At 39.3% G+C, this 13,696-nt stretch overlaps 1 protein-coding gene across 6 annotated transcripts; it reads left to right on the top strand.

The window, feature by feature from the left end:
• The first annotated feature begins 1,765 nt into the window (after positions 1 to 1,765).
• On the top strand, positions 1,766 to 8,685 carry LOC131255813 (cellulose synthase-like protein E6). 6 transcript variants are annotated; one of them, XR_009176471.1, is made up of 9 exons: positions 1,769 to 2,133; positions 3,667 to 3,985; positions 4,529 to 4,669; positions 4,792 to 4,923; positions 5,651 to 5,863; positions 6,094 to 6,318; positions 6,395 to 6,742; positions 7,739 to 7,877; positions 8,054 to 8,193. XR_009176471.1 is itself a non-coding variant. In XM_058256679.1 (8 exons), the coding sequence occupies exons 1-8, from the start codon at positions 1,868 to 1,870 to the stop codon at positions 8,597 to 8,599; spliced, it is 2,190 nt and encodes a 729-aa protein (XP_058112662.1). In that variant the 5' UTR covers positions 1,767 to 1,867; the 3' UTR covers positions 8,600 to 8,685. The 6 variants fall into 6 exon arrangements, 5 of the variants coding, with proteins under 5 accessions (XP_058112665.1, XP_058112662.1, XP_058112663.1 ...); XM_058256679.1 differs by lacking the exon at positions 7,739 to 7,877 and having other exon boundaries at positions 1,767 to 2,133; positions 8,054 to 8,685; XM_058256683.1 differs by lacking the exon at positions 8,054 to 8,193 and having other exon boundaries at positions 7,736 to 7,865.
• The last annotated feature ends 5,011 nt before the right edge of the window (positions 8,686 to 13,696 follow it).

Genomic DNA, 13,696 nt, shown 5'->3' with positions numbered 1-13,696 from the left:
ACCTTATGAACATTCATGATCTCGCACATATGCAGTTTGGCTCGTTGTGGAGGTGCCCAGGTTTGGCAATTGTAGATGCGTGTATACAGGCTCAAGTCAAGTGTTAGAATTGATACAGTGGAATTCGGAGAATGGGGGATTACACGTGTCAGGGTGATGCTCAATTTGATTACACGTGTGGCTTATATTTAAATGTAAATTTAGAAAGGAAAAAAATACTACCTGACTAATATAAAATTTACATTATAGTTTCTTTTCATTAAAAGTTTTCAAAAAAATACTTCTTCAATATGTCATACTTCTTCAAAAAGATACTTCTTTAATATAAATTCAACCCCATCCATTATATAATTTAGATGGACCAAACAATTAGAAACTGTGCATAGGGCAGCACTTGCCCTTTAAATTATTTTCCTTGGTGACCTGTTTGAATTATGAAAGGGCCTGGCTTTTGGGAGCCATATCTAAATTTTTGTATGGCATCCAATGAGTAGAGTGGATTTTATAAAATCATGAGAAAATTACCACTGTAGACCCCACCTTTTATCGAGCGTCTTTTATGAAGGATGCAAGACTTACCTTCCCAACTTAGACCTTGTAGGCGTAGCCATTAGTTGCGTAAGCAGGTGTGCCGTCCTCTAATGCTCTGTCCGTACGTGAAATGTCTAAGTTGGAAAGGTAAGTTTTGGATGAATCGTGAAAGACGCTGGATAAAAGGTGGGATCTACAGTGGTAATTTTCTCTAAAACCATCATGGTGGGCTAGTAAAAATATATGGTAAATGTGTCTCTACCAATTGGAGTTACAACTTAACTTGATTTTTTTTGCCCTAAGTCTAATTCCATATTACTCACCTAATGATTGGAGTGGATTTTATATACACATCAAGGTGGCCCTGCCAAAAAATAAAGGGAAAGAGATTTTACCCTTTATTTTTTTAAAAAGGTGCCCCACCAAAATTTACATGTGAGTTCCACTCCCACCGTTAGATATGTAATCATGCCAAAAGCTAAAGAATAAAAATAAAATTCCAAATAAAATTCCAACTTATGATTAATGGCCAGAGAAGTCAGATAATGAATGCGGCTTTTGAGAAACAATCCATCCACGCTAAAGTAGGCTTTATCGGTATAGCATTTCCACGTGTAAGTTGGAACATGAATCTAGGAAACGGATAAGCTAATGGTTGATGGTCGGTGCTCTTGTGGGCCCCAACATAATGTATGTGTTTCATCCATGTCGTCCATCTATTTTTATAGATTATTTTATTGTGTGAGGCGAACACTGAGATATATCCCAATCTCAAATGGACCACATTACAGGAAAAGTGTTGATTGAACGTCGACCATTAAAAACGTTTTTGGGGCCATGAAAATTTTGGATGAAGATGATATTTGTTTTTTCCCTTCATCTGGGTCCGTATGACCTAATCAACAGATTGGATTTCAAATAAACAGTACAGTGGGCCTTAGGAGGATTTAAATGGTAGATATCCAATCACTATTATTTTCCTATGGTGTGGTCCACCTGATATTTATAGCCATCTCATCTTTAGAATAAATCCCTAAAATGATCTGTAAAAATGGATGAACGGAATGGATGAAACACATACATCATTGTGGGTCCCACATAGAACCGACCTAGCCAATCCGTTTGTATGAATCTACCGTATTCCCTGGTCCCACCCGATCATTATTTCCTTTCTACTTTGCCCACATGTGATAAAATGAGCATATGCCCTTACCCCAACACGAGAGAGGGTAAACCCCATAACACTGAGAAGAAAAGGGTAAACCCCAAAAGACAGAGAGAGAAGAGAAGGGTAAACCCCATAACAGAGAGAGAGAGAGAGAGAGAGAGAGAGAGGATGGGAAGAGAAGGATATGCACCTCTCTTTGAAACTAAGGAAGCAAAGGGTAGGATTGCATATAAGATTTATGCAATCTCGGTATTCATGGGCATCTGTATGATTTGGATGTACAGAGCAACTCATGTTCCAGAAAAAGGGCTGAGGTGGGCATGGTTTTGCATGTTTGGAGCTGAGATTTGGTTTGGAATCTATTGGATTTTCACTCAATCAGCACGTTGGAGGCCTGTCTATCGTTCTACCTTCAAAGAAAGGCTCTCCCACAGGTATGTATCATTCCATCCATGCTCAATAAATACCTATCATGGATACATGAATGTTCCACATGCATACTAAATACATACATGTATGTATTTATATACACGCATATGTAAATGTATACAGACACTTATGTATGTTTATATATATGTATACATACATTCATGAGACACTTGCAACGGCCCTATACCGTTTAAACGATGCCCAATACTCAATTAGTACTATCCATTCTTTCGTACAACTTGGGACATGCCATGGTGCAAAAAACACCCTAATCGAATGACTGTAAACATTTGATCAACAGCATAGAAAATGGATGGTCAAGATTGAGCGGATAAATGAATTGAACACAATCATCATCTGATTTTATCATGGAAATAAAGGATTGGTTTGATCATCCCAAGCATAGCTTAGAAATGGATTGCTATACAAACCAACACCAAATCAAGGATTGATTTGATCATTTTATATGTGCAATTTTTATATGGTGAAATGCGTTCTGTACCAAATAAACAGTGTAGATCGACTAATTTTAATAGTGAAATGTGTTCCAGACTTAATAGACAGTGTAGATCAACCAATTGGACTGTCCAAGTGAACTGATGGAACTAGGAGCATTGTACGTTATAGTACTCCAAGGCTTTGGACCATTTCTCTCTCACACACCTTATCTGTAGGGTATCAATGGGCTGGGTTGGAATGTCAGGCTTTTGGGCCTGGCCCACCTTAGGTTGTCCTTGGGTTGGAAGAGCTGTACACGAACTGAGTTAGCTCGGTTGGCTCGCTCGACTCAACTCGAAAAAGCTCAATTCAACTCGGTTCGAAACTCAGGTTGAGCCGAAGTTAGCTGATTTTTTGAGGTCGAAAAAATTTTGAATCGAGTTTGAGCTTGCCTGATCTCGACTCAACTCGGATTGAACCCAACTCGAATCGAACTAGTTCGGTGACTTGGTTATTTTGATATTGATTTTGCCCAACAAGTGTTTGATGAAATACCTGTAAACCGATAACGTTGCTTTACATTTTATGAGAAATTGAAGGTGCACTCCATGTGTTTGAGAAAATGACACAAAGGCTCAATCTTGGCTTAAACTTGGCTTGAACTAGCCCGAGCTGCTGACCGAACTGAACCGAGCCGAGTTCAAGCTAGGGTCAACTAGTGGTCGAGCCAAGACTCGTGTACACCTGATCTAGTTGGAGTATCAGGCCAAAGGGTTGAGGTTGGGCTTTAAGCCAGTTTAGAAACGGGTTGAGCTTGGACTAGGATATCCATAAGGCCTTGGCCTAGACCGGCTTGTTATAGTTTACAAAGTCCTTCTAAGAGTGCGGGTTGGGGTAACAGCTTAGGATGAGACCCTAGCTGTGGGGCCCACCTCAATATATGTGTTCTATATTGACATTATCCATCCATTTTGCCTACTCATTTTAAGTACACAGTCCCAAAAATGATGTAGATCCAAATTCAAGGTGGACACATAAATATGATTTCATTTTTGTCCTCTTAATTCATCTCATTTTATTTTCTACTTTTAACGGTGCAGATATGAAGATGAATTGCCAGGGGTGGACATTTTTGTGTGCACTGCGGACCCCACAATAGAACCCCCCACCCTAGTGATCAACACCGTTCTTTCAGTTATGGCCTACGATTACCCACAGGAGAAGCTGAGCATCTACCTCTCCGATGATGGTGGGTCAGATCTGACATTCTACGCTCTATTAGAGGCATCTCGCTTCTCGAAGCATTGGATCCCATTTTGTAAGAAATTCAAGGTGGAGCCAAGATCACCGGCCGTCTATTTTGCCACAACATCTGAGCCGCATGATACTCAACACACCAACGAATGGTTGTCCACCAAGGTAAAATATCTTTAACATTGTTTATCAATAGAAAATAGATCCAGACCGTCCAAATTGTACATACCATGTGCAAAATTTGGATGATTATTTTAAAGGCACTCCAATAAATGCCTAGCAATATAATAGATGGGATTACCATAAACTAGTAATATTTTTCATAATACATCTAAACCATGTGCAAATTTTGAATGATTATTTTGAATTAATTTTATGGAACATTTGCAATTTCTCACTAATTTTGAACCGCCTATGTATCAGCTATCACATTCTGCCAGAGTATTAAAGTATTTATCTTTGCAAAGACAAGCAATCCTTGCTAATGGATTTGTATTTTAAATATATTGTCCATTTCAATTTAATAGATTTTTGGGGCATCCCTTATTCAGGTGGTGTCATCAATATGACACTTTTGGATCAATTTATCATGGCCCCAAATGAACGGTCATGATCTGATGAGCATTAAACTCTAATTCCTCTTAAAACTATTCCTTATAAAAATTTCAAATTATGTTATCTTTTTTTTTTTGTTTTGTTTTATCACAGAAATTGTACGAAGAAATGGCGAATCGGATAGACACTACAGTTAAATTGGGCCGTATATCAGGAGAAATCCGAGCCGAGCACAAAGGTTTCACAGAGTGGCAATCGGTAGTAAATTCACGCAACCATCAGGCCATTATTCAGGTAAATCTACAGTTACATTTTATTAAAATAGAGAAAATGCCATTGCTTTCACCCTAAGAAGTAATGATGCAACTATTCTTTCTTGCCAATATGTTTATTGATCTTTCTACTAATATATCCAGATATTAATTGATGGGAGGGACCCGAATGCTGTGGATGCTGAAGGATCGGCATTGCCAACACTCGTGTACATGGCACGTGAGAAGAGACCTCAACATCCCCACAACTTCAAAGCTGGTGCTTTGAATGCATTGGTAATCTTTACATGCTTCTATGTGGAACACGTGTAGGGGTGTAAACCGGCCGGGTCAAAAATCAGCATGAGCTGGACCCGATTAATAGTTGGACCCGTCCATTGAGTTATTGGGCCTTTGTTCACAGCCCAAGCCCATAAAACAAAATAGTAAAGGGACCTATTTCTCTAGCGTGGGTCAGATCTTAATTGAAAATATTTCAGACCTAGGCCTAGGTCTCATGTGTTAATTAATTGGGCTTTACCGGCCCATATAAACCCTAGGCCCATTGCCTCACGGTGCAGACAGACATTAGGCATTTTGGGTATACATACATGAAAGTTTTGCAAAATCCCTGGGCAATTGTACTCAGCTGGACGGCCTGTATCATATTCAGGACAACAGGTCTATGCATAAGGTGGGCCCACCCAGTAAATTAGCTGGCCTAGAGACCATGCTAGTTCATTCATCAAGCAGTCCAAACATCTATCACTGGCAACAATTTCTTAAACCAGTCATCGTTATTTTACATGTGTGGCCCACCTGATGAATTGATCAAACTAATTTTGTCGGTGGCTATCTATGCAGTGGGGCCCACGTGAAGAAACATTCATGTGTTTATGCAAGTGCATGGAAACTCTCGTGCGCATGAGCGTCGACCACATATAAAAGCTCATGTACGGCACACATATTGCCACGTACTCACATTATTGACGTAGTGATCATGATCACATGATGGAATTTGCAGATTCGGGTGTCATCAGTTATAAGCAACGGACCAATCATCCTGACCATAGATTGCGACATGTACTCAAACAATGCAGAATCGGTGAGAGATGCATTGTGTTTTTTCATGGATGAAGAGAAGGGTCGTGAAATCGCTTACGTACAATTCCCTCAGAGCTTCCATAATCTCAGTAAGAATGATATTTATGGTAATTCCTACAAGACAATTAACGGGGTAAGTATCACAAACACGACTATTAAAGTTCTCTAGTGGGCCATATTCAAAATCAAAGTGATTGGACAATCTCGGCCATCCGTTGATTCAACCATTGAGTAAACCATCCATTTTGTGGATTAATGATCAGATGGCTACCATAGTCTGATCATCTTGCATTTGGCATTGGCCCACCAAATCAATGTTCATGATCATCAAAACGATGGATCTTTCAATTTGTGGCTATGTAGATGGAATTCCACGGTATGGATGGATATGGAGGGCCAATGTACGTTGGGACCGGGTGCTTTTTTAGGAGGGAGAGTCTATGTGGGAAGAAGTATAGTGAGGAATACAAGGAGGAATGGAAAAAGGGAATGGAAGGGCGAGCAAAGGGAAATGCTATGGAGTTGGAGGATAGAGCCAAAGGTCTTGCAAGTTGCACTTGTGAAGAGAATACTCAATGGGGAAAAGAGGTCTCTCTCTCTCTCTCTCTCTCTCTCTCTCTCTCTCTCTCTCACTTATGAGCTTTCATGGACTTGAAATGTGTAGATGGGATTGAAGTATGGGACTCCAGTGGAGGATGTAACAACAGGTTTGGCAATTCAATGTAGGGGGTGGAAATCCATATATCTCAACCCAACTAGGAAAGCATTCTTGGGTATTGCACCTACAACCTTATTACAATCATTGGTGCAACATAAGAGATGGGGAGAAGGTCACCTTCAACTATTCCTCACCAAGCACTGTTCCTTCATACAAGGGCATGGCAAGATAAAGCTACAACTTCAAATGGGCAATGCTATTCTCAATGCATGGGCTGTCAATGCCTTCCCAACACTATGTTATGTTGTGGTCCCATCCCTCAGCCTTCTCAATGGCATTTCCTTATTTCCAAAGGTATCTCTCTCTCTCTCTCCCTCTCTCTCTCTCTAGATATATATATATATATATATATATATATATATATATATATATGCAAATGGTACTATGAGATCGACCTCATGGTAATTTCCCATGAGGTCGAGCTGTGTGGGTCCCACCGTGATGTGTGTCAGTCATCAACACCATCAATCAGATGCGACATTCCATGCTAGGCTATGGGCTTAAAAATCAGGTCAATCCATGACTTAGTGGGCCACACCACATACAACAGTTGAGAGGGGTTACGTACCCATTAAAATTTCATGGTTGTTTATTGGGCCCACCGAAATGTGGTTTATAAATCCATCCCATCCATTGTGTGTGCCCCACTTGGATGAGGTGTTAGACCAAGTTTCAGCCGCATCAAAAACTCAGGTGGACCCCGCCAAGTGCTTTTATATATTTTAGGCATGTCTTCACATGGTTTTAGAAGGTATGGCCCACCTGAGTCCTGTATATCCTATACCCAAAAGGGACCCATGAAATGCACGTGTTGATGTTCCAAGCACATCACGGAGGGACACAGGCAGCTCAACCTCATGGGAAATTCCAATAAGGTCGACCTCATATATAGTACCGTTTCCCGTGTGTGTGTGTGTGTGTAGTGTTGGGAAGGCATTCCCGTGTGGCTGGTTTCAATCTGTTTTTTGAGTCCAATATGTGTTAAGCCTAAATTTTTCATTTTCCAAACTTTTCGCAGTTACCTTTCTTTAACTGAATGTTTTACTGTCTTTTTAACCATAGAAACCAAACTAAAGATGAACATTTTCCTGCCTTTTGCCATATGTGGTGACCGATATGGCATTCGAAACTAATTTCCAATCCTCAGTGTGTCTGAACCATTGGTTTCTTATGTGCAATCCACATGATCAATGGTCTAGATCAGACACAAAAGGCATGTTCTTTTTCTTCTTCTTTTTCCTGGAAGAGCCCACTTGGTTTCCTTATCTGATTATCCTGTCCATCTAGTAGGTCATAACATAGACGATTTTAAGCCTGACTCGGTGTGGTTCATTGAGTCAACTCGCTAACTCGACTCTAAAAGATTGGTTTCGAACCCAAGATCGCAAGGAGAAAGAGCAACACCTCTAATCAGCAAGCCAAGCATCATGTATTTGCATGTCCTTCTGTTATTTTTATATTTGATTTATATATACCTATTCTAAAATGTTTATAAACAATATTAATTTAGTTAGTAATAATGAGTCAAATCAAGCACTAAAGACTCATCGGAGTTAAACTGCTACTGAATGTGATGTTCAAATTGAAAATTTTCGTGTCCTTCAGATCTCAAGCCCATGGTTCATTACCTTTGCATATGTGACCGTCGCAAAGCACACATACAGCCTAGTCGAGGGGCTATGGTTGGGAGATACAGTCCAGTCATGGTGGAACCAACAACGAATTTGGCTCTACAGAAGGACATCGGCATACTTCTTTGCCAACATCGATGTGGCACTCAAGTTATCAGGGCTTGCCAAGTCAGCATTCGCAATAACAGCTAAGGAAACCGACGACGAGGTGGCCAAGAGGTATGAACTGGAGATCATGGAGTTTGGGTCCAATTCTCCCATGTTCACCATCCTAGCGACTCTGGCAATGTTGAACCTCTTCTGTCTATTTGGTGCAATCAAGAGGCTAGCCATGGGTGATGAAATGGGAGATGTGGAGGCATTGGTGTTGCAGTTTGTTCTATGTGGGGTGTTGGTCATCATCAACTGGCCTATCTATCAAGGGCTCCTCATGCGCAAGGATATGGGACGCCTGCCCACTACAGTCGCATTTACATCTATTGGTTTAGCTGTACTGGCTTGTCTAAATCCCATGCATTAGAGCATGTGTCACATATATAACATTTTGGATTGTTTTGATGTAGACACCAAAACCATAGTTTTCAAGTCGAACCCATTATTCAAGTATCTCAACTTTGTGTAGTGCAAGTCGCAGATTTTCAATTATGGTAAGTTCAGTTCATGCTCCAGCAATCCAGGCCAATCACATATCTATCACTGCTAATGGTTTGGGTCGGACAGAATCCTCTGCAACACTTGTTTTATGCAGTCCGGGAGTTAAAAATTAAAAATTTTAAAAAATATTAATAATAAATCAGCGAGATCAACAATTCAGGTAGGCCACACGCACCACGGAACTGTGGGAATGGGATGTTAACCATAAGTTTGTGTGTGGCCCCACCATGGAGTGTGTCACTCATCAAATCCATTCATCAGTTTTGACTCACCAAGACTTGGCGGTGATACACAGGTCTGCCTGATCTGAAAGGCAGGTAGACCACAACATGTGAGCTTTGAAGTTTTTGGTGCGGACCATTAGAGTTATGAGCTAACCTTTTGTATGTACGGTGAACACAAATGCTATCACCTGATTGAAGTAGGTTTGACATGTAAAACAGGGTGGACCCAAAAGAGCCTGTTTTAGGCGTGCTTTGTAAAACGTGTTATTGAGTACTTAGAAAATTGTTCAAATTCGACAGGCCAAAACTGTCGGATTTTTGGAAAATTAATCAATCTGGCTATTTTCGTCGGTCCGAAGGAACCGTCAAACCATCTGACTATTTTCGTTGTTCCGAAGGAACGGTCGAATGAGAATCTCGGTAAAGAGAAATTCAACGTTTTGAAGCCATTGTCTTGTGCTAAGAATTTGATGACTCAGAGCCACCGTTTTGGGCCAAAATTTTCTCATAATTCAACAATTCTGAGCCATCATTCTGGGTGAAAATTTTTAGCATTCAACGGCTTGGAGTCATCGAATCTTGGTTAGCTATTGAAAAAAAAAAAAAAAAACAACAACAACAGAATTTAGTAAATTTGGAGCATCAAGACTATGGCTATACCGGTACACCTTATAAAAGCATTTGATATTATCTAAAATTATCATAATCCACCGTACACCTAATAAATACATTTATTAATCTAAAATCACCATAATCAAATAAAATACAATATAATATTCAATTTTTGTATGGTTCTTTTTCTTCCATAGACATTCAAAGATGGAACAAACTCATACATTAAATATGAAGTAAAGAATTCAATAAAACAACTAAAAAATTTTAAAATAATGAAATTTGGTGAATTTGGAGCCTTGGGATTATGGCTATAACCATACACCTGATAAACTAATTTGATATTATCTAAAATCATCATAATCCACCGGATACCTGATAAACACATTTATTAATATAAAATCACCATAATCAAATATAACAATATAATATCCAAATTTTGAAAGGTTTTTTTTCTTCCACGAAAATTCAATGATAGTACAAAATCATACATTAAATATAAATGGTCCAACAAAACAGTCAAAACAAATAAATTCCTAGTATGATAAGTACAAGATATGAAAGAATATAGAATCCCTTTTTGATCTCCGCATCTGCTCACTCTGGCATTTAACTTTAAAAGAACATTTGATCAAGTATTGGCCAATGATCGCTTGTAGCACAATGCATTAAGTATCTAAATTCTGAAAGATATAAACTAGCATTGTAAGTAATTCATATGAGAATTTAAGTTGAATTTTATTTTATTTTTTATCTAATTCTTTATAACCAATGAAAGAGCTGCCTGCATACTTATCATCGTGATAAGATCAAGTAACTATAGTTTATCTTTCTCTTTTCCCAGTCGTTCTTCCAGACTTTTCGACTGTTGATTTAAAGCCTGTTACAGTTGATGGCGATGGTGAATTTATGGTAGAAGATGTCGACAATCTTCTAGTAAAGGAACGAATGACAAGCATTATATATTGCCATCTGTTCCACTAGCGAAAGATGATCAACGTCATCAACTGCACATCCACTATCAAAATAAAATATAACCATCTTCAAGATGACAACCTGAAACTTGAAGACACGTCTACCAAAAGAAAAAAGCATAAATTCAAATATATTTAATCAACATAATCCACTATTTTATTTTATTTTTTTGCTTTTTCAAATCAAATAAAATAAAATACAATACAACAAGAGTATATCTAAATTCTAAAAGGTTCTTTTTTCTTTCATAGATACATAGAGTAGATACAATATGTAATATATAAAGATGCCTAGATCAAAAGTTATGACCGATTTACTATTCATACTTCAAATGATAATTCCTCCCTATCGAAATTGAATTTATTTGAACTGAACTCACTTAGGGCTCAATTACATCATGCCCTACATAGGATTAGGCTCGAGTCCATATTTGACATGACTATGCTAGGACTTAATGTATATGTGCCACGTTATATATCACAAACTCTAAACTCCTGATATACCATATTGTTATATGTCAGGGTGGGTTCATTGGAGCGAACCTGGACAGGGAAAACACAACTAATACCCATCCATTCAAACGTAGAGCTCATTTCCTCCTTTATTTATTTATTTATTCTTTAGGTTAGTCCTTTTGTATCATGCATATGACTGTCTTTCCAAGCAAAGACCAATGACTTGAGTAGTCAATAATAAATACAAATATGTGGTTGGGTCTTTACTCTTGCTCTTGGTCCAGTGGTAGACTCTCAAGAGTTTCAACACCTATCAAAGGTTCGAATACCCCATAGGTGGTGAAATCCCACTAGGTGTGCGTGCGAGTCTATATATGTGTGTGTGTGGGGGGAATTATATTTTTGTGGGAGGGATGTCAGTTGCTCTCTATCTCTCTCTCTCTACCAATGACTTGAGTGGTCAATTGTGAATAAAAATACGTTGTTCATATTTATTTTTTTTTTGGAGGGATGTAAGTTGCTCTCACTCTCTCTCATAAGCCACAAACACATTGGCCACTCATTAGGTAGTCTACATGTGTACATGTAGTATTGTTCATCTATTCTGATGGTGAGGCCTACCTGATGAGTGGATTTTATTCAAAGTTATCTATTGTTAACCCATCTTTTGGGTTGAATTGGATCCTGCAAGATTGACTCGTTTTGGTAGAAAGATGGCTGGCTGTTTGGTGATTCTGATCCATCTATCAAGCAAATCCTTACCATGATTTTAAAACTCTAACTCAGACACAGAACTCGGCCAAGTCAGCATGATCGACAGTTCAATTACCACTATTTCTTGTGGCGTGGTCTACCTGAAACTTGTATCAGCTTCATTTTTGGGACCTTATACTTAAATATGCTGGAAAATTAGATGAACGGCATGGATATGCAATTCATACATTGAGGTGGGCCCTATGGTCAGGGTCTCACCCAAGTTGCGCTCGCCCTGACTGGTTGTTGTAATGTGGGCCCAGTATTCTATCAAGGCCCACATGATTTAATAGTTAGTGCATTCTTGCAATTTAGGTCTATTGCTCAAAATTTGCATTTACGGTCGCCAGCAATGATACCCAAGTACTAGGCCCCTCACCCCGGAACAGATTGGCTACTTCCCTGCCACTAGCCCGGTGGCTGGTGGTCGGTCCTCTGTGGGCCCACCATGATGTATGTGTTTCATCCATTCCATTCATCCATTTTTTCATATCATTTTAGGGCTTCATCATAAGAATGAGAGGGATATAAATCTCAAATGGACCACACCACAGGAAAATAATAGTGATTGGATATCCGCCATTAAAATCCTCCTAAGGCCCACTGTACTGTTTATTTGACATCCAATCTGTTGATTAGGTCATACAGACCTAGATGAATAGAAAAGTACAAAGATCATCTTGATCCAAAACTTTTATGGGTCCCAAAAAAATTTTAATGGCCGACGTTCATTCAACACTGTTCCTGTAAGGTGGTCCACTTCAGATTGGGATATACCTCACTTTTTGTCTCATACCGTGAAAGGATATAAAAAAATAGATGGACGGCATGGATGAATACATACATCATGGTGAGGCCCACAGAGCACCGACCATCGGCCATTGGCTGGCGGTGGGGGGAGTAGCCAATCCGTTTCCCCCCATGCCAGGAGATTTTTATACTGCCATGGAATCTTAGCCGTTGCTTTCGTTCCATCGTCAGCCAATACAGCAGCAATCATTGTACCTCTCTCGTCATCCTATGCACCAGCCAATGTTAGATGATCCAGTGCTGTTGGTATTATCTGAAGTTAGTGATCAAGCATTCAAAGTCCATATATATATTTCACGAGAACAACATCCAAACCTTTCATCTACCGGGTCCTATGCTGGATGGACCGTATCCTGAAAATCACATAAGACAGATCATCTTATCCACTGATTTTAAGACCCCTGATTAATACATATGAGTGGTTAGAAAACAAAACCCAGTCAAAAGTTAAACTTTTATGTGATAAAATCATTGGTTTTCTGCCTAGAGTCATATGCGTGATGCGATTTTTCTCATCCATCCTATCTACGTAGGGTGCAACAGATGGACGTTCTGGATACTTAGCCTGTATGGCACGTGTACAGATATAAAATGCTTGATGACATTGAGATCCTGCTTACTGCTGCATGCTCTCTTTCCCATTCAGACACGGACGTTGTAGTGAGGCGCTCACCGCCTTTTACCGAGAAATTTACGACTGTGGACCCCAACTTTTATCAAGTGGTTTTTGAAAACAATACAAACTTAGAATACGCACTTGGACCTCCTCGTACGGAGTCGGAATTTCAGGACGAAAATACCCCCATCTTCCTTTCGAAGACGAGCGCTGACGCTCCTCCAACCGAGAGTTGTACGAACGGCTCAAAATAGATCAAAGTTACATGGCCCCACAGCTATGTATTTATTATATTCATTCCGTTCATCCATTTTTATAGATCATTTTAAGGCTTGATTCCAAAAATAAGAGGGATATAAATCTCAAGTAGACCACACCACAGAAAAACAATAGTAATTGGATATCCACCATTAAAATTCTCCTAAGGCCCACTGTACTGTTTATTTGACATCCAATCTGTTGATTAGGACATATAGACCCAGATGAATCGAAAAAACAAAGATCAGCTTGACCCAAAA

The sequence above is a fragment of the Magnolia sinica genome, chromosome 9 (assembly GCF_029962835.1).
Source record: "Magnolia sinica isolate HGM2019 chromosome 9, MsV1, whole genome shotgun sequence".
NCBI classification, from domain to species: Eukaryota; Viridiplantae; Streptophyta; class Magnoliopsida; order Magnoliales; family Magnoliaceae; genus Magnolia; species Magnolia sinica.
This window is presented reverse-complemented; position numbering and strand designations above follow the sequence as displayed.

Excerpts from the sequence above, each read along its gene's own strand:
- LOC131255813 (XM_058256679.1), top strand. The coding sequence starts at position 1,868 with ATGGGAAGAGAAGGATATGCACCTCTCTTTGAAACTAAGGAAGCAAAG. Across the intron at positions 2,134-3,666 it reads AAAGAAAGGCTCTCCCACAG|ATATGAAGATGAATTGCCAG; the intron begins GTATGTATCATT and ends TTAACGGTGCAG. Across the intron at positions 6,319-6,394 it reads ATACTCAATGGGGAAAAGAG|ATGGGATTGAAGTATGGGAC; the intron begins GTCTCTCTCTCT and ends TGAAATGTGTAG.